Consider the following 21,817-nt stretch of genomic DNA (forward strand, 5'->3'; position numbering starts at 1 on the left):
TGTGATTTCTAGCTATTGCCTGATTTTTTTGATTATAAACTTTTTTAGTGATATTACCCACGAAGTAAAATATTCAACTTTTATTAAAGCTTAGTTATTAATAATTTTGAGAAAACAGGCAATTTAAAAATAAATATATCTGAATTGTTGAACATGAAAAGTTTTTTAACTTTAAATTTTTTTTAAAAAATATTTTTTAATATTTGTATCTTCCTTCTAATTTGGTTTGCAGTATTTTTTCTATTTTCTTGATAGTTCCAGATGCATTCCTTTCTTCTAATGAAACATTTACCTGTTTAAAGAAAAATTATAAATATAAGACAGAAATATATTCAAAAGGACATTGGAGTTATGTTTATGTGTGAGATTAAAAATTAACTGTTAGCTATATTCTTTATAAAGTAAAGGTCGTTATCTATAGCATAGGATTTGAAAAAAAGAAACCCATTCACTAACTATATCTCCACACTATACAAATGCTAACCAAATACATAAATATCTGCTTTTAATCAGATTTTATTGACTTCTTTAAGAAGTTAAAATTATGAAATATAAACAAATATCATATAAAATTAAAATATATGTACTACTTTCAAAGAAACTTGTATGCAATTTTTTTTTATTTAATTTTTATTATTTGCTATGAATTAACAAAGGGATGATTCTTACTGTTCAGTAAATTTTAAATTTGTACCTGAATTTCAATCTTGTTTTTAAACTAATCATATTTTGCAATCAAAAGATTTAATGTTACTAGAACTCTGTATTGGATTATATTATCTCAGAAGATAAATTTCCAAAATTATTACATATAGTACATAAAAGAGTAAGGTATGTATTTGCCTACTCTACTTTTATCTTCTTTTATAAACTATGTGGATACTTGTATTCTATGTTATTTTTATTATATTAATACTAGTAAGAATGGTGGGAAAGTTTGAGGTTAAGATTATTTTTTATTATAAATCTTTTCCTATTTCTAGACAAATGAATTCGAATTGAGTTTTCAACTGCTGGATTTTATTTAAAAGCAAAAACGCTAAAGATTTTTGATTGTAATCAAAGTTTATTTCTTATTTTGTTCTAATGTCTTAACTAAATGTATTCTTTTCTTTAAAAAAAAAAAAAAACATCAGTTAATGTTTGAATGGTCTGCCAATAATAATAAAATATTCATTTTCCCAAAAAGTTCATAGATGAACTTTTTCGGCAAGGAAATATGTGCAGTAATAGATGGAGTTAAAACATTCCTATAAAACTCTAAGAACTTTTGTAGAGTTGTAAAATATCCTCCTGGTTTGCTGTTTCTAATATTTTGGAAACAGTACTTTTCCAAATGTTGTTTTTTAAATTTTTATTATACTTGTTTTGTTTTTTTTTTAAATATTATTCTGATATCTTTTTGCCTGTTAATTTGTAACCTATCACAAAAATTAGAGAAAAAAATTTTTGAGCAAAAAACTAATGCAAAATATGAACTTAAAAATTTTGGATATTGTGCATAATATTATTAAATAGTGCTTTAGAAAAAATATTGTTTATTTCAATTCTAAAATATCAATGAAGATGAATGATCTGGTATCATAATAGTTTTTTAATCATATTGATTACTAAATTACTTTGATGGATACCTAGTCAAATTTAGAATAAGAATTCTAAGAACTCTATGTCATTTTTCTTTTTAGGACATAAATCCTTAGTTAGTTCAACTTACTTCAGGAAAGTGTTCCTCCAATACTTGTAATAACACCTGTTCTTGAGATTCCATTTCATTCAATAAGGATGTTAGTTTTTCAAGCTCTAGTTTTGCATTGCTTCGTCTCTTTTCTTGTTCTTCATATCTACTTTTGGTTATTTGTAGCTCGTCAACCATATCTCTGAAGAAAAAAAGTTATCTACACTTGAAAACTGGTACTATTTAAATGGTAATCGATAACAGCATCTCTAACAAACTCATTCTAGAACAATTTGTTTATTTTTATGCGAAGTTAAAGTGTTAAATAGAAGAACTATAATTTTAGTCCTCTCCTGAAATACATTCATCAGTGTGTCTAAGCACAGAATCTATTCTGAAATTTTTTCCATGTTATCAATTTTCAAATGTATAATGCTTAATAATTTAAAAGTAAATGGATGAATCGTATGTAACTAAATTTACATTTAATAAAACTCCTTACTTTTACTATTTGTTGCAAAGTTACGATGTTATAAGAACGTGACATTTTATTTAAATTTTTAAAAAAAGAGTATTTTTAATAGTATATGCATATTTATCAAATTTTCTTTTACGCAAGTAAAGAAAATATAGAAGCCAGCACGTTTTTAATTTTTAGTCTATGAGTCGAACACTTTCACATTTCGAAAATTTCTAATGTTTAATCAGGGATCCGTTTAGAAGAAATTTGGGTCCATTAACGGACCCTTCACAAAATATGTTTTCATAAAAGCGGACCTTTCACAAAATAATTTATCTTTTAACCGGACTCTTCACAAATTTGTATATCTTCATTATTGTTTTGTTAACCGAATAAACCCTTCATGCAGGGGGGGGGGGGGGGACGGNTATTATAAATTTAAGAATTGTTTAAGTTTACTTAATGCGTAACACATTAAAAGTGATACATTACTAAGTTGTGTTATTTAAAATATGTTAATTGAAATTATTAAAAATGTGAGTGATATTGTTTCTATTATTTGTCCGAAATGAATATTCTGTGTTGAGCAGTATAAGCTAAATACCAAATATTTGTATGTTGCATCTCTAATTTAGTAGCAGCAATTGTTGAGCAGAATCTTGCATTTATTTGCAATTTAAAAACTTCTTAAAGAGGTATTTAGCAATTTTTGCAATAACACGACCCTATTTGCACAAATTCCCAAATGCAGGACCCTGGTTGAAAGAATGTGACTTACGCTTATTTTATATTCACAAGTTATGAATAGTTTTTTCACAATTTTACAAAAATAGGACCTGTCACAAAATGCCTGAAAAGACCCCTGTTAATTTAACACTTATGTATGGAACTTAATAAAAAATAGCACTCATCTTCAAAATAGCACCGATATAGCACTCAAAACTTCGCCATAAACTTTGCCATATACTTCAAAAATAGCATCGAAGAGTGTTTTCCTTAAGCTATGCTAATAATTTTTATGAAAATAAAGAAAATATGAAAATAAGCAGTTTTTAAATGAAGATAGTTTTTCTAAAGCTGTGCTGATAGTTTTTTTTAATGAAGAAAGTTTAAAAATAAGCACTTTTGGTGTTTATGAGTCAAATGATTGATGACAGAGTAAAACACTGATTTAAATTTAGTTATCTAAGTGTTATCTTATTTATTTATTTTTTAAGAAAAGCGAGTACTTTTTGGGTTCAATAATGTTTACTCCTTTTACTATTGCCATTCTGGAGTCCAGGTGTTTCTTTTGAGTTTTCAATTCATTAAGAGATTTAACTAATCTTTGTTTCAAATCAAAGAGATCTTCATGCATAGATTTTTGCACTAAAAATCTTCTTTCAATGTCCTGTTGAAGAAAATATTATCAAATGCTCATTTAAATTTTTTCATTATTAAATGAAACCATTAAATTTATAATTAAATATAGAGGTGAATAAAAAGGACAGGGAGAAATAACAAAACCAAATATCTTCCGGCTTGCACCGTCCACAGTGCTGAGGTGAAATATCCTCAGTGGTAGACGGATCGTGGGTTAGAGTCCCCTTGCCGTCAGGCTAACCGTGGGAGGTTCTCGTGGCCTCCCTCTCCATGTAACGCAAATGCGTGTTAGCTCCATCAAAAAGTCCTCCACGAAGGCAAATTTTTTCCAATACTCGATCCAGGAGTTCCCTTATCTTCTGGATTGGTTTCAAAATTACATGGAGTTGAACATTGGTAGTCGTAAACCCATAAAATTGGGTCGGCTGTTCAACGACGATTATGAAATAAAATAAAACCAAATATCTGTGTTTGATCTTCTTTTTTTTAAAAAAAATATTAATAAATAAAGAAATGAACTTAGTGGTATTAAAACTAATGAATGCACTATACCCTCTTTGCATGAGTATGCTTTTAAAAAGTTAAGTTTTTATTTATTTTATTCTTTATTTTACTTTTCTGAAGTTATAAAAAAATGGTCAGTGGGGTTCTATTTCTTCAGTGCTATTTCCAAGAAAAAAATCACAAAAAATATTTGAAAAAATGAGTTAAGTAATTTTTTTAAGAAAAAACAATAATATAGATTCAAAATTATTGTAATTTTATTTCAACCGATTTAAATTTATCTAGTTGTGCATTTTTCATAATCAAATCGAACGCCTCTTTAATTATAATGAGTTGAAAATTGCAATAATCGTTGTTTTTTAGAAATAAATTCCGTTTTACAGAAACTTTTTTTGGAGGGGATAGTTTCTTCCTTTTCATATTTAATGGTTGCATTTTTTATTTTTATTTGGATTACACTAAACTAGCGATAATTAATGAGGGCAAAAATAAAATTAACTACGTGCTGCTGTGATTGTTTGATTAAACACATACAGTACGAAAACTGATCAAATTAAATAAGTTTCGACTTGCTTGTATGCCAGATGCATGCGTCACTTCTTTAATTCTATCGAAACTCTCTTGCATTTCTCGTAGTTCCATTTCTTGTTCAGAAGCTGCAAATGTTTCCGGTTGATCTATTTTAATATTAAACGGTATTGATTTCTGTAACAAATAAAAGTAATGTTTGAGACACAGTAATGAAAACAAACAAATAAAAACGTAACAAGTGAAAGTAATTTAACAGTAATTGTTCTGGTCTCAATTCATCATTTTAATTCAACTAAAAATAAACATGCATTGAAAATATTATAATAACCAGTGAGAGAAAAAGTTTTTCGGCTAGGATAGCGATTAAGGCTTTAGTATTTTCAACTATTTTTCCATTTACTTCATTAGTTTCAGGCAGGGTTGATCTTTACAGCTATTAATAATCGATTTACAGTTCTATATATATTAATATTCTATTATACGCAAGCGATTTTAATTGCTTAAAGATTCTACCATCAGAAAATACGCGATTGAAAAGCTGTTTAACCATCAACCTTTTCGATTCCATCTTTAAACTGATTCTAAATATATTGCTTTAATCAAAAGAAAGTTCCACTCACAGGAATACAAAAAGAGCAATTGTTTAACAGAATGATTAAAATTAATTCCTATTTTTTGGAGTGATAAAGTATTTAGTAGCCAACCTGTAAATGTATCGGTGGGACGATGGATGCGAATCAATCGGCAATCAGTTATTGTTAATATGTTTAAAAGCCTTTAATTTGTGATAAGGGAATCCACGAACATCATCTTTTTTTTCTTCCTTAAATAAAGGTAAAAGAATTTGAAGAAAATAATATGGAAATAAATTAGTTAGAATTTTATGCACAAGAATGCACGTTATTGTAAAGTTATTTAAAAAGATGCATAAATTAGTTTATGAGGTATTTGTTTGAGTGGAGGAAACTGTGGATTTTAGGTGTTGCTCATATTACAAATACGGTATGTTCAAAAACAACCACCTTTCACTTTTATTTTTAGAATTTTCATCAAAACTCAATACATCGTCATTAACTTTGTACGCATTAAACGATTACAAATCATTATATTAAAGAGGGAAAATGTAAAACGTCATCAAAAATATGGTGAATCGTTATCGGAGAGGGTGGGATGAGAAATACAAAAGCCAATTTTAATAATATACTTTGTAGTGTTTTTCATTTATTAATTATACCATTTATAATTTTATTTATATTTTTATATAAATTTTTCAACTTTTTTTGTTTTACTCTTTGCTAATGTATTTCTCTTCCTTGAATAATTTTTAATTTATTTATTTTTTTATCTTTTTCTACGAAATGAGATAATTATAATATTGTAACGATTTTGTTAGATAAGGATATTTTTTTTTCTCGATAAGAAGGATTTTTTTTTATTACTTTATCTTCATGAGTCGTTTCTTTCATTCCAAAATCTCCGTTGCCAATTCCTTTTGATGTTAGTGTCTCAGGATTTTCGATTCCTCTTATATCTAAAAGACTAGCGTCTTCTTGTTGAGACTCGTATTCTCTTTCAACATTCAGCAGAAGTACTGGATAAGAGAGTTGATTCTACGGAAGGAATGCATAAAATTGTTGGGAAATTTGAATTTTAAAGCATGTTGGTTGATGAGTCATGTAACATCGATATTTTTTAATATCGTTATAAGTTTCAAAGGTTATAAAGAGGCTTTAGATTAAAAATGTTAAAAGCTCTGAATCGAAACGTACTTTAGTATGGTTCGACGCAGAGCACAAAAACTAAAAAAAAAAAAATTTCTAACGCTTCAGTGTGAATTATACTAGTATTACTATCGATTTGAAGCCATAAATTTTTAGATAGTGCTAAAAATTATATTAATTTCAGCATTGCCTTGAGTCATTTTTTTTTTCTTTAGGAAAAAAAAAATGGAATAAAAGTGGAATTAAAATAAAATATATATTTTGGTAAAATATATATAAAATATTTATTTGAAACTTTGTAAAGTTCTTATTGACATTTCTTTAAGTCATCATTTACAAGGTGTCTTGCGAATGACTGACTGATTTCGAAATTGAAAATTATGAAAACAAAGGATAATAGAGGAGGGGAGCAAACGGTATTACAGAGAAATTCTGGAACTTAGTTACAAAGGTTACCAATAGATGGCGCGGTACGCTGTACAAGTTTCTTAATAATACAAAGGTCGTAAAACTGTAATCAAACTGTGAAATTCCAGTAGCTGATACACATGTTATTCAACAAAATACATTAAACCTCCTAATCCTGTACGACGGGTACGACCTACTGTATCACATACGGCTTAAACCTCCTTATCCTGTTCGACTAATTACTCCTTTAAAATTTTAACGCTAGAACTGATAGCTCCTGGTCGTCAATGGCTTGCTGTCTGTCGGCAACATTTATTACCAAATTCCGAAATCTCTGTTTAAAATTTTTGCAACTTTCACAATCAACGTAACGTTTGTTTCATTTTTCGATCATTTTTTTTCTTTCGAGATTCTATATTTTGAAGTCAGTCAGTCATCAGCTGGGCAATGTAAAAGCGTTATTATCCTTTAACAAAATTTAGATAAATGGGTACTAGCTAATCTGGGGAGTTGGTGCGTGGTTCTGACTGTCGTTGATCATGTCGTTGGTCACGAAAACATGGACTCTTAACCTCCGTGACAACTGGTTGTTGCGAGAGGGGCTTAATTTTAACTTTACATTGTCTTTAAAACATTCAATTGCATTCCTCTAGCTCAGGGGTTTCCAACTTGCATGAGGTCGGGGGCCACAACTAAAAACACAAATCAAATGGCGGGCCGCAACTTTATCAAAATTTTTTGTAGGACTCTTTTTATGTTTGAAGGAACATTAAATATNAATAGAGATGGGGAACAAACGGTATGTCTTTAATGAAAACCAATGTTTTTATAGAGAAATTCTGGAACTTAGTTACAAAGGTTACCAATAGATGGCGCGGTACGCTGTGCAAGCTCAAAGGTCGTAAAACTGTAATCAAACTGTGAAATTCCAGTACCTGATACATATGTTATTCAACAAAATACATTAAACCTACTAATTCTCTACGACGGGTACGACCTCCTGTATACCATACGGCTTAAACCTCCTTATCCTGATCGACTAATTACTCCTTTAAAATTTTAACGCTAGAACCTGGTCGTCAATGGTTTGCTGCGCCATTTGTCGGCAATATTTATTACCAAATTCCGAAATCTCTGTTTAAAATTTTTGCAGTTTTCACAAACAACGTAACGGTTGTTTCATTTTTCGATCGCTTTTTTGTTTCCGAGATTCTATATTTTGAAATCAGTCAGTCATCAGCTGGGCAATGTAAAAGCATTATTATCCTTTAACAAAATTTAGATAAATGGGTACTAGCTAATCTGGGGAGTTGGTGCGTGGTTCTGACTGTACTGCCATCATCATGTCGTTGGTCACGAAAACATGGACCCTTAACCTCCGTGAGAACTGACTGTTGCGAGAGGGGCTTAATTTTAACTCTACATTGTCTTTAAAACATTCAATTGCATTCCTCTAGCTACTTTGAAAGGAATATTTAAAAAAAAAAATCTTGTTAAGAATGTAAGTATTTAATAAGATTTCTTAAATCATTATACATAGAAAAATAAAGTTGCGTGTTTTGGGAAGAACGAGCTTCTCCTCATCAGGCAATTAAAAATGGACAGTTTTATGAAGTTTTCACGCCAATTTTAAATCCTCAACAGTGTTAATCTGTCTAATAATGGATTTTATAGAATATATTATAATTATTTGTAACGATTTTTTTTTGTAGTTATGTATAGCTACTAAGCTTTCAAAACTAATATTATAATTTTGCTCACTTTTATTTCCTAGTTCCTTTGATAAATAAATGAAATTGTTTTTATTTATTGCAATTCATTTTTACTTTAGCCATTAAAAATATTGTAAAAATAATCTAAAAGCTATAATTTAAATTCACAAGTGTCAATCATTATTTACCGTTTGTAACTGCTCTTTCATCGTTTTGTATTTGTTCTGTGCTACCTCACACTCAAGAATATCCCTGTTAAATTTTTGCTGTTCATTCTCAAGTTCTCTTATTCTCTGAAACAAAAAAAGGAGAGAAAATATTGCATAACAGACATTAGTAAGTCACAAAAGAAATAATTCGAAGGAATTAATAAATATTTGCCTCTCCCAAACAATTTGGAGTTATTGTTTTTATGTAATTTTTTATTCTTACATTTTTTGGATTTGGAAAGTATATTTGATATGCTTTATATGTACATTTGAGGATATTTTGATGCATTGCACATTCTGTTTGTAAAGATTAATATCACAAGAACCTAGATCAATTATTATGGAACTCAAAGCAATGGAATTAAAGAATTAGAAACTAGAAAAATAAAAAACAGAGCAATCATATACTTTGGGACCATGGTTACAAAGATAATATCCCCTTGTTGATATACCTTTTTACATCGTTTATGCATTTGACATAATTCCGCATATGACCGAAATTATTTTCTTAATAACGCAATACTATTGAAAAGCAGCTTCTTATTTTTCGTTAATATTTATTTATGTATTAATATTTTTCTTTTGCATCACTTCAAAAGTAGAAGATTTTACCGTTGGAATTGTATTAGTAAAATTTAGGGAAAGGGAATCATAATGAGAAAAAATTTCAACAAGCAACACTGTTAACATTTCATATACACACCTGTAAACTGTCAAACTCAGTTGGGTCATTTTCGAAATTTTCATTGCATTTTGTTTCCATATCTATTAATTGCTTCTCGCTGCTCATAAAAGCAAGTTTCAAAAGCTCCAGTTCGTGCCCGGTTGCCTTACATTTTTTATCCAATTCCAAAACATCAGCATCAGCTAGATTAATTGCCTCCTAGAATAAAGAATTAAGTGATGACGCGAAATGATTTACCAATTAATTAAAAAATTAAAGTGCCCTTTTTTTTAATTTCTTATAACCGTCGGTGAACAGCCGATCCAATTTTTTGAGTTTACGATTACTAATGTTCAACTCCGTAGTCTTGTAATTTTGGACCCAATCTAGAAGACAAGGGAACTCCTGGATCAAGTGTTGGGAGAAATTTGCCTTCGTGGAGGACTTTTTGATGGAACTAACCCGTATTTGCGAACATGGAGAAGAAGACCACGCGAACGTCCTACGGCTAGCCTGATGGCAAAGGGACTCTAATGCATGATCTATCTACCACTGAGGATATTTCACGTCAGCACTGTGGTCGGTGCAAGCCGGATGCGGAATTCGTATCGACTGAAATTCGAACCCGGTTCGCCGCATTGGAAGGCGAACGCTCTATCCCCTGCGTCATCGCGGCTTGAGAAATTCGAAGCTGTTCAAAACTTTTAACTGGTAAGAACATTTTACTATATTTTTAAATAGTATGGTTAATTTTTAAAACTGTGCTTTTCATAGAAAATTTTCGCACTGTGATCTGATGTTGCATAAAATGATTATGGTTACTGATGCAATAAGTAAGCTAAACAGAAGTAAAATTTCAGTACGAACAAAAGTATTATACAGCTTATCTAAGTTACTAAATACTTTCAATCAACTTAAAATAAAGGTTTTTATTTTATTTTGTAACCATCGTTGGAATAGCTGACCCAATTTTGAGTTTACGACTTCCAAAATGTTCAACTCCATAGCCATATGTAATTTTGAACCCAATCCGGAGGACAAGGGAACTTCTGGATCAAAAATTGAGACAAATTTGCCTTCATGGAGGATTTTTTAATAGAACTAACCCTCATTTGATGTACATGGAAGAGAAAAAAAGGAAAATCTCCCACGGTCAGCGTTATGGCAAGGGGATTCTAGCGTAGGATCCGTCTACCACTGAGGATATTTTACGACAGCACTGTGATCGGTGCGAGTCTGGAGAAGAATTCGTATCAGCCACCACTGCTAGGATTAGAATCTGGTTAACTCCAGTGAACGCTCCATCCTTTGAGCTAAAGTCCAGGTTTAGTATCCACCTATCTATCATCAGATCAAACTGCTACATAAGGCTTCGATGCTTTTTCTCCAAGATAGAATTTATTTGTTCTTAATATGCTACGATGCCATTTATATCTTCGTTTTACAACTTCTTCATTAATAGTTGGGATATTAACATTGGTCAAAAGGTATGTTTTGATATAATATTGATCCAGAAAGTTGTGAGCATCATTTTCTAATATTTATTATGGAAAATTTTTAGTTTTGCTTTTTTTTTTAATTCCTAAAAGATCCATGTTTAAAATAATAAAAAAATCATATCAAAAAGGAATATCATTTATTGAAAAATGTGCGAAATTGTGGTTCTCGGTTCAGTATAATAAAAAACATCATTTTCAAAAATTAGAGAAAAATACCACGATTTCCATATAAGTAACAAATTGTTTTCGCTTGTTGTGCTATGGCCTAGTTAAAATTCTAGAATCTATCTATCTTGAAACTTTACCGAGGAATAATTTGATGTATAAATATCACAAAAGTGCGCCTTATTACTACGTTGTCCTCAAGATCTTCAATTTCATATGCACTTTGAGGTGCGTCTGAATAATTCTTCATATTTTCATTTGTTAAAACTCAAACGATAAAATCTATATATATATTTCTCTTACACGGCGACAAAAAAAGCCTCATTACAACTCCCCGAATGGCAAAGCTTTAAAATCAAGAAATGATTACCGCTAAAAATGTCACATGCCAAATCTAGCTGAGGTGGCTCAACATATAGCTCTTTTAAATACAGAAACTGAAATAACCAGAGAGAGCATAAGCTAGGCAGAAGTGAGTAGTCTTTGTCGATAGATCTCTATTTTAGTATTTTGTCGGAAGCGCTTTTTTTCACGAATTTATATATTACGAATTTATTTGGCGATTTTTGATTTATATCACGAATTTATTTGTTTTACTAGAATTTATTTGTTTATGCAGGTTTTTCCATTGCAATTCACTTATTTCATTTTTTAATAGACTTAATTATAGCCAAAATTTTAACCTTCTTAAAGAGATAACAGTTTTAGAAATTTTATCTTAAGATTATACACTATAGCACATTTCTAATGAATTCTTAACGAATTACATGCCATTTATTTGAATTCAAATTTATTTTAATGACTTAGTATTTACTAAAAAGACGTAATTTTTTTTAAAAAATAAGTTGTTATATGGATTTGAATGATCGTTTCGAATTCTTAGAATTTTGTGCATTTGCAATGTACCTAAGTTAGTAGCGAGCGAAGCGAGCTTGGTTTGCGAAGCAAACCATATAAGATTGCGTAGCAATTTTCGGGGGTTGNTTAACGCCACGCAACAACTACCCTTCTAAGCAAATCGACTTTTTTTTGCACTCTACACATCGACAACAGTGCCACCTCCCCCCACCCATACCCTATTTACGCATGCCCGCCCTTCTGTGAGTTTCAAGGTTAAGTTGCCACTATTTAATTTACAACCCTCTTAATATTGATCCAGAAAGTTGTGAGCATCATTTTCTTATATTTAATATGGAAAATTACTAGTTTTGCTTTTTTTATTTCCTAAAAGATCCTGGTTTATAATTTAAAAAAAATTCAAATGAAGAAGGAATATCATTTATTTAACAATATGTGAAATTGTGGTGCTCGGTTCAGTATAATAAAAAGCATCATTTTCAAAAATTAAAGAAAAATACGATGATTTCCACATAAGTAATAAATTGTTTTTGCCTGTTGTATTATTGCCTAGTTGAAGTTCTAGAATCTTGAAACATTGCCGAGGAATAATTTGATGTATAAATATAACAATTGGAAAAAAGTGCTTCTTATTACTATGTTGTCCTCAAGCTCTTCTTTTTCATATGCAATTTGAATGAGTTCGAATTATTCTTCGTATTTTCATTTGTTAAAACTTTTAAGCGATAAATAAATAAATAAAATGTCTCTTGTAACGGGGTTTAAATTATTTTACTCTTATGGTTCAAACTTTATTCACTGATTTTGGAGGGATTGTATTGTGGTTACAGATTTGGGAAAAAAGGAAACAAACGGAAAAAGATGTAAAAACAAAAGCGTGTTACCTTAGCTGATTTTCCTTTAAAGTTTCCAAGTTCTTTTGATCTTTCTCGACATTCTTTAGCTATTACATTTTCGTCAGCCTAATGAGATGAAAGCTTGTTTATTATATTTATATATAAAAAATACATCCGATATTAAGAGAACATGTATAACAATAAATTACTTACTTCGAATGTTATTCAATCTGGTTTCATGTGAATATTTTAGAAAGCATATTTAAAGCCGTGGGGGCTAAGGGGTCAAAGGGCTCGCCTCCCAATGAGGTGAATCGGCTTCGAATACCAGCGATAGCGGGGTGATTGAATTCCGCACCTGGCTTGCACCGACTACAATGCTGACATAAAATATCCTCAGTGATGGACTGAGCAAAGTCCTCTTGCCGTCAGGCTAATCGTGGATGGTTTTCGTGGATTTTCCTCTCCATGTAATGCAATTGTGGGGTAGTTTTATCAAAAATTCCTCCACGAAGACAAATTTTTCCCAATGCTTGATCCAAGAAATCCCTTGTCTTCTTTATTGGGTTCAAAATTATAAGGCTACGGAGTTGAATATTGGTAGACTCAGAATTGGGTCGTTCAGTTTAATAAAATTATAAAGATTCTTCAAATTATTAGTTTGATTACCTTTTTATAACTTTGGATTGTTGGTGATTAGTGGGTTAGAATATTTTTCCCCGATTGTTGCCATTATAAGTATGATAAAGCTTTTAATCGGCACCAAATTCAAGCTGATTCCAAGCCCTGTTTTGAATTGTTAATTTCCCGAATTTATGCTAATTTATTGGAGTAGGATCATAGAATTTTGTTTGCAGAAATGAGTTCCCTGGTTTCACGTTGACTTTTTTCACATGTTATCAGTAATCCATAGGGAAAAAAAAAACAGTTTCCAACTGTTGTCTCAGGGGTCATAGAGGTTAAGGTACTGCGCAGCCTTTACTTCCCAGATAAGCTGATACAGCTATATGAAGCTGGACAGGCCTTAAGCCAATAGGACCAACGCAATAACAGCTCAGTGCTTTAATTACTGTGGCTAGAGTTAGCAACATGTCAGTATGAAGCTGGACAGGCTTCAAGCCGATAGGATCTACGCAATGACAGCTCGGTGCTTTATTACTGTGGCTAGAGTTAGCAGCACATCAGTTCGCAAAAGTTCAAGCCTTCAGATATGCGAACTCATTTACTGTGATCTATGGTTTAGACACGATGATGTTTCAGCCTCAAACACTTATAAATTTAAATAAAATGATAATAATGATAAAACTTGAATCTGTATTTAGTGCAAGTTTTATTTATGTATTCCTCACTGAATCTGTACTATAGTCTTCTTAAGCAAGGACAGGGAATATGGAATAACGAAAATTGGTTCACAAAACACCAGTCGTCAAGATGCTTACTTTCTGAGATCGTATAAGTTTAACTTCCAGTTCTTTGACTTGCATCATGAGCTGTTTTATTTCTAGATCATTTTTCTTCATCTCCACATTGCAGGCTTCTACATCAACTTTTTTCTCTGAATCTACAACATACAAACAATAGTCACTAGCAATGGTAACACCCAAAATTTAATATTATTAAAAAAAGACGTACTGGAAGGCTGCTATGCCAAAAAATATTATGTTAAATCATAGTGTTGATATGTTAAATTTTTCGGGGAAAATATTTTCTATAATAGAGGGACAGAAATTAACATTGTTTAATTTTTCCGAAACTTATTTTTTCTTGAACTGCATTTATAGTTAAATTATATGTACGCGGCGGTGGTCGAAAACATTTTAAATCACATTTATTATCCAAATATTCAAACCATAAAGCAGATATTTTGTAACTACTTTGGAAATAATCTTTCAGAAAAAGCGCATAAGTTGGCAACTATGAAAAAAATATTTTACACGAATAGTTTATTGCCATAATATAAAATGTTCGAAATATTTAAAATTGTTTGACATCTTTTTTCTGGTTTAAAAGAGCATAACAAATAGTCTTTCTAACACAGTTAATATCTTTTACTTTTCTAAATAACTTTAAAACAATATACTGAGAGCTATAAGAGATACACTATGCAAACAGATTTTGTAATTAATCGGTGGCTTTTGTGTGAGTTGAAAGACGACATAGGAAGACGTCTGGGAAACACAATTTGTTTCTTATGTCAAAACAATAATTGACTTGTCTTAGACGTCTCCAACACAAAGATATCAATTTGCTCCAGACAGCAAATAAATATTTTAAAGTGGTAGTTTATCAATTGTGATTCTTGGTTTAAATTCAATTTAGTAGATTTTTATCCACCACTATTTCTAAATAATTAATAGTTTTATATAATACACCATTTTATAGTAGTTATGTCATGCTATACCTTTTAAAAAGCAAGCAAAAATAGTCAAATATTTCTAAAATATAGTTTGTAGTTATTCACTGTTTTTTTAAAAATTATTTTGGCGTGTCCGGAGCAGTTGGCATCTCTGTCAGCGAATTATTCCGTCGCGAGTTGCTGTTTACAGTGCAATCAAAGATCATTTCTGTAACAAGAAATGGTATGTCAAGGGGTTAAAATGACAATATCCATTGTGCCTGATTCTATGGCAATCGAAATCGGGCATTAGTGGGAGCGCACTTAACTTAGAGGGTGATGTGATGCTCCTCATTCGATCCCATCTAATTTTTTGTCAATCCGATTATAATTTTATGCCTCCAAATAGAAGGGGGGAAAAATCAACCATTTTCCTTAAACTTAAAAAAAAAATCTATATATTTATTTTTGTAATGTAACAAGCATAATTAATCAAAACAGAGCTCAGAGAAGATTGTGTCTCACAGTGAGCATAGATTCTCAAGCTCGGCGTCTGCGGCCGAAGGCAGCACTTACCGATTCGTCGGAGATAAAAGTCGAATTATATAATACGGAAATAAATATGATCGAGTTAAGCACGATTTATGATATTTCATTTCATTTTATTTAATTTTTTTAAAAACTGATAATTCATTTTCAGTTGAGAATGTATAATTCCCTTAATAAGCAGTTCTGTCTAGGTTTTGAAACTCAGTTCGCATTTTCTGTTAGTTGTGACACTGCGGCATAAAAAATGGTCAACCAACAGTTAGGCAACATTGAAATTTAATATTCGCGACGCGATGTCAATGTTAGTGCTAATGCAATGCAATGTAAGTGCAATGTAAGATGTCATTGTTAATGCTAATTCAAAGCAGTTACAAAACAAAAATTCTACTAATTCGACGATTTCTTTCAACTGGTGCTTGCGAGCTCTCAAAGTCTTCGAACTATGATTTGGATCGAATAAGAATATGCATTAGTGAAATATGAAAAGAAAAATCTATTAATTGTAACGCCAAAGATGAGGTTCAGGTGATTCGAGTTCAATATAAATAAAAATCTACTAGTGTATTTTAAAATACATGGTAGACAAGGAATGTTTACAACACGAAGTACCTTGAAGCCAAAGATATTCATGTAATAACGTGGCCAACCAGTTCTCTAGACCTTAATCTCACAGAGATCACGTCTGATGCTCTTTACAAGGCTTTTGCATCATCTCACCATCACACCCTAAACGTTTCCCATTCCAAAAATTTATCTTAATGGAGTTGTGTTTATTACCCCAAAACCAAATGTACAATCTCGTTAAAAGTCGTTGTAAAACTTGCCTGGTCGTTAAGGGTGGTCATACCCCACATTATATGCTCCACTGGAACCATTTTGCTATATCATTTTTGGGTTATTTTGCTGCCGTGCCCAACTGGAGGGTCTAACTTACCTTAATAAGTTATTATCCATAGGAAATAAATAATAACTGAAGGAAATAGCTCATAAACAATAGCAATTTTTACTGTAAGAAATACAATAACAAAAAACAGTTCATTAAATGATTCCGAATGAATCATAATATTCCGAAATATGGTTACAAATAACCATGAAACAATAGTTATCTAATCAAAGTTAAATGACAAAAAGCGATGAGTACGAGAGCTTAAAGAAAAGTTAAGTGAGCGAGGGAACGGGGTTGCTTTGGAACTCAAACTTTTTTTAACATCTTTTTTATCATTAGTTTGATGTACTTTCATGTAAAAGTTTAACTGAGTTTCTTGAGTTATTCTCAAATGTTTCGGGTTATCCTATGTGTTTGGTCCTTTGCAATTGCCCACCAGTGTATATATATAATGTCGATCCCTTTCACTATCCAGTTACTATTGTGGGGATAGTAATTATCGACCATGTCAACCTTCATCTATGAAAAAGTACCTCATCATAGAATCGAGTTAACATGTCTTATGTACTAGTGAATTGGAACTGTTTGGGGGAGTACTGTAGCGGCAGAACCACTACAGTACTCCCCCACCTGAATTTTAGCTGAATTTTAGCTTAGAATTCGATGAATAGATTCCACTAGTTGATTCATTGCTGTTTTGTGAGAAGCCGGGAGAGCTGTATTAATATCACCGTACCTTTAAAATGCTGATCGTGAGAGTTGTATTAAGCTCACTGTCGTGGTTGCTCCTGTGTTGCCGTTAGCAGTCGAGTGTATTCAGGCGGACGTTGTGTGTGATCGAGACTGAGTAGCAACAGCATGAGGAGGTAGATAATGCCACAGTCACGAGTAGCAAGTCAACTTTTCAATGTGGTGGAATTCATCGAAGTGGGCGTGTTCAGATCGAAGTTAGGGTTTCTGTCAAAGTAGGTGTGTTCATATCACGCCGGAAGGTCACGACTGTGATGAGATTAGTTATCGACCATGTCAACCTTCATCTATGAAAAGGTACCTCATCATAGAATCGAGTTAACATGTCTTATATCATACTAGTGAATTGGAATTGTATTTTTGTAGTGGTAGACACACTGCACTATCATGCTAAATTCTAGTTCTCAGATGAACAGAACAAAAACAGGTAGCCGTTATTCAATTCAAACCAGCTTCAAAAATGATCCGTGCCAACCTGGTTTTATTGAGAAAAGATTGGCAGACGATTTCAATGTGTTACAGTGTGTAGACAGATTGTAAATAAATAAATAAATTCAGGGCTCGAAAAAACCGCCCGTCCACGGCGGTCAAAAATTCCCCGCGGACAACGAATTTCTTGAATCCGACGTTCGCGCGGATGGCCATTTTCCCGTTAATGTTTGTGATACATTTTCAATTTTTGTTATCTTACAAGTGTCTAGCGCCTCACTTCTAAAATGACCCTCTAATCTAGAAATCCCATTAATTCCTTCGTCACTAGAAATACTAGGTTACTATTAGTGACCTAGTATTTCTTTTATTACTGTATAAGGTAATTCCAGTATTTGTAATCCTACTAACTACTAATTCATGGTGCAATTTATGTAAATGTTTGTAACAAATAAGAGAAATCTATATTTTTATTTATTTAGAAGCTACGGGTTAGTTTCAAAGGTGGACGGGTACATTTTTGAACAAGCCGTCCTCGGGGTCAAGTCGTAAAATTTCTGAGTTTTTTCGAGCCCTTTAAATTAGAGATTTACCAGCTAGTCTTATTCTTCTTTCAATATGATGGATGTTGTTGTGGATCTCCGATAATCTCTCATCTGTCTCGTCCAACTTCGCCTGCTCTATGTGTTCCTCGCTTGGTTGATACATTTCTAGAGAATGAAAAACTACAAAGACGTAATTCTTCTTTCGAAGAATATTAGTCGAAAATTATGCAATAGAATAAAAAGTGGCAAGAACAGCCAAACTTACAATTTCTAAGAATAAATAGAAAATGGCTATCAGTGAGATTCTTCTGGAAAAAAAGGATTCTCTTTTGATGGGAGTAAAAATGATGTAAAAAATGAATTTAGCAAAAATAAGCAAATTTAAAGACGTTTATTTGGGTACTACTACCAGCTTCAAGCTTCAACCTGTGTTCCGAGAAATCCCTGGGACTAGGGTTCCTTGGAATTTGTATAGGAGTTCCGCAAGTGATTTCTATTTGTTTAATCAAAGTCCAAAATTTTATTAAAATGTTGATTTTCACGAAATATCAAATTCTTAAAAGCATTATGCTTGTAAAAATAAATATAAATAAATATTTTATGAATTAAATAAAATATTATATTTCGTATAAGTCATGTTCACAATTTATTCTGCAAAAGTATGGTTTACATAAAACATTACTTTTGCACATGGAACTCCGTTGGTTATTTCATGGAAAAGTGTTGGCAATATTTTTTGGAACGAACATGCACAATAAAGAAATAACTCTTATTGTTAAATTCATAATTTAAAAAACAATCGAAGTCAAAAGCGTAATTATAGCTGAGTAAAGTAAGAAAAATAAATATTACGGGTATTACCTTTAAATTTAGGATACGTAAATATTTTTAAGGAAATAGACTTTTATTAATATGAACCAGCCGAAATAAATTCTGAGTATTATATACAGAAGATATTAAAACACTTTCTTAAGGATGATTACTGCAGATTATACCCTAATGGTGATGCTGTGTTCCATCAGGACTCTGCCCCATCGCATGCATCTAAGGTCACCCAGAAATTCCTAACAGATCAGCAAGTGCAATTCCTGAGACCAGAACAATGGATTCCAAACAGTCCTGATGCTGCACTATGCGACTATTTCCTATGGGGACATCTGAAAAACAAACTGAATAACAGAAGAATTTCTACATTGAGAGGCCTTCAAAGAGCTATTAGAGAAGAGGTGAAGAAAATTCCCCAGGAAATCATTTTGCGGGCTTTAAAATCCTGGCCGAAGCGTTGTAGACAAATCTATTATGCCGGAGGTCGACATATTGAGAAACATCGCTGAATTTATGTAACAAATTTTGGAAATATAAACATTCAAAAATGATCCCTATATTTTTTTGTTACCCTGTATNGACACCATCATTAGATTTTTATATATAGTTAGAAATACAAAAATGCATTTTGAATGAATTTAACATGCTAGCTTGGATTGAAAAGCGAACACTTGAAATTGCATAGAAATATTTAAGGGTTGATAAACGTGAGCGAGTTTAAATTAATTGTTGATAATATACTTTTTCTTTTCTAAAGAAATAGGAAATTTATTTCCAGTTATCATTTTTCGAAAAATTTGTTTTTCACAAAATTTTTTTAATCGATGCGTATTATTGGTTAAATTACTTCAATCAATATTTGCGCAGATTTGCCCATTTATTTAAAAATAAATTATTTTCTTACATTTGTAAAAGGCTTATTTTAACTGCGTGTACTAATAACTCTTCAAATGAAAAAATAAAAATAGATCTTTTGAAGTATAACCTTCTTTCCACACTTACCTTTTTAAACACACAGGAAATAAAAAACAAAACAAAAAAATAACTCATTCATTATCAGATAAGATCTAAGTGAGAAAGAAATTGGAAAGTTTATTATGGATTTTTCTTTTTCTTTTATAGCGCTGAATCCTGCAGTGAAATTTGGCAAATGAATTAGTCATACTATAAAAAGATTTAAAAAAGGAAATATCTATCTAAATGCTTAAAATGAATCAAAATAAAATGTTTTAAGTAAGTTTTTGAAAATTTTTAAGTGTATTTCAATTTTTTCAGCCATGGAAAAGTTGATTATTTATATATTGGTTCGATGGGGACTAATCTTAACACTAATTAACTTGTTCAGATTTGCTAGATATTTTAAGTTACGAAATCAGAAAGAAAAATGTACTTTCCTTTGAACAAACATAACTTATTCTATGCGGACGTGGATTTTTGAGTGTAATTTTAAATAGCTAAATACAAAATTTAAGCGAAATCGGTCAAATAGTTCATGTGAAATCAAATTTTAAATATAATTCAAACTATTCGATCAATTACGTTACAGTTTAGTATTTTTTCCATTTAGAATTACATTCCTTAAAATTATATAAAAATTTGCAGTTTAAACATTTCTCACTTTTATGAAATGAAATTATTAAGAAATGATAAATAATTATTAAAAACTTTTTTTTTTGGCATGGAATTACTTTTGAATAAACGAATTTCATAATTGTGTGTCAAAATTTTGCGAATTATTAAAAAAATTCTCGAGATGTGGCGAAATACGTGAGAAATGAAATTAACATTGAGAAATCCAAACTCTCGACAGTTCTCCAGGCCATATTGTTGAGAATCTATTACGGATACCGATCATACTTTGAAAGTCAAGGATACAAGTCCTATGAAAATAAAGGAATGTTTGTTCCGAAAAAGTACCTTTTTGCGTCTGATTTCGTAACTTAAAATATCATTAATTAATTAGCATATCCATTAGCGAACCATTAAAATTGAGTTTTAGTGCGCGAAAAGTATTAAATTGAAAGTTATTGAGAGTTCTCACTTTTTTCTTTTCTCTTGCGCATTGTACATATATGTAATTAAAATTCTGTTAATACATAAAAGTAGAACATTTGAATTTAATTTATTTTAGATTTGAATGAATTTTATATGAATTATTTAAAATCTTGAAGATATTTCTAATTGAAAATTAATTAAATACGGTACCTTTAATGGTTTTTCTCTCTAATCAGGAGCAGTTTTAAAAGCTAAAATTGATATATTTGGAATTAAAAATATATATAATTTAAATTACAAAACTTGGTGTTGCCAGTTTAAAATAAACTTTAAAACGGCGAGTATATATTTTACCTCCTAATTTTATTTTATATAGTAATATCGCATGCTAATGTCAGCTTAATGATTTTTTATAATTGGCATTGAACGAACGCTCCAATTTTAAGTTAACAGCTATCAACTTAGTTTACTGCTCAACTCCGCAGCTTTATAATTTCGAACCAAACCCAGAAGAAAAGGGAATTATGAAAGCTTTCCACGTTTAGCTCGACGGCAAGGGAATTCTAACTCATGATTACGTCAATTATTGAGGTTATATTACGTTACTCTCCTTTTATAAATTGTCGTTAAAACTTTAAATAAATGCATTATTATTTACTAAAAACTAATATATGTGACAAATTTACTGATATTTCCTTTATTACTGGCATTAACTTCATAAAAATTGCGATAAAATGGGTTGAAGGTGGTTTCAAGAAACCAGTCACAAACTCACAAAAGCTTCATTGTAGTTTGTAGCACAAGAAAGTAACCCTTACGAAAATTTAAGGTATTTTTAAGGTTGATTTGAGGTATTTTTGAGGTATCGAAGTTGTTTTGAGGTATATTTAAGGTTGCAG

General features: G+C 31.0%; 1 protein-coding gene across 3 annotated transcripts in view; it reads right to left on the minus strand.

The window, feature by feature from the left end:
• Nucleotides 1-65: 65 nt before the first annotated feature.
• LOC107446921 (outer dynein arm-docking complex subunit 3) overlaps nucleotides 66-21,817 on the minus strand; it is a 26,439-nt gene continuing 4,687 nt past the window's right edge. Inside the window, exons 1-11 of one of the 3 annotated variants that reach the window (XM_043039218.2) lie at nucleotides 21,129-21,234; nucleotides 18,147-18,278; nucleotides 14,044-14,165; nucleotides 12,653-12,730; nucleotides 9,286-9,465; nucleotides 8,562-8,666; nucleotides 5,972-6,142; nucleotides 4,575-4,706; nucleotides 3,365-3,525; nucleotides 1,715-1,877; nucleotides 66-292 (exon numbers count right to left, since the gene is read on the minus strand). In XM_043039218.2, coding sequence (XP_042895152.2) covers nucleotides 197-292; nucleotides 1,715-1,877; nucleotides 3,365-3,525; nucleotides 4,575-4,706; nucleotides 5,972-6,142; nucleotides 8,562-8,666; nucleotides 9,286-9,465; nucleotides 12,653-12,730; nucleotides 14,044-14,165; nucleotides 18,147-18,261 — 1,323 coding nt within the window. In that variant the 5' untranslated portion in view covers nucleotides 18,262-18,278; nucleotides 21,129-21,234 and the 3' untranslated portion in view covers nucleotides 66-196. Of the gene's footprint in view, nucleotides 293-1,714; nucleotides 1,878-3,364; nucleotides 3,526-4,574; nucleotides 4,707-5,971; nucleotides 6,143-8,561; nucleotides 8,667-9,285; nucleotides 9,466-12,652; nucleotides 12,731-14,043; nucleotides 14,166-18,146; nucleotides 18,279-19,093; nucleotides 19,216-21,128; nucleotides 21,235-21,817 lie in introns of those variants that run through there. The other 2 variants (XM_071181421.1, XM_071181422.1) reach the window with 2 other exon arrangements.

This window comes from Parasteatoda tepidariorum, chromosome 5, assembly GCF_043381705.1.
Source record: "Parasteatoda tepidariorum isolate YZ-2023 chromosome 5, CAS_Ptep_4.0, whole genome shotgun sequence".
NCBI classification, from domain to species: domain Eukaryota; kingdom Metazoa; phylum Arthropoda; class Arachnida; order Araneae; family Theridiidae; genus Parasteatoda; species Parasteatoda tepidariorum.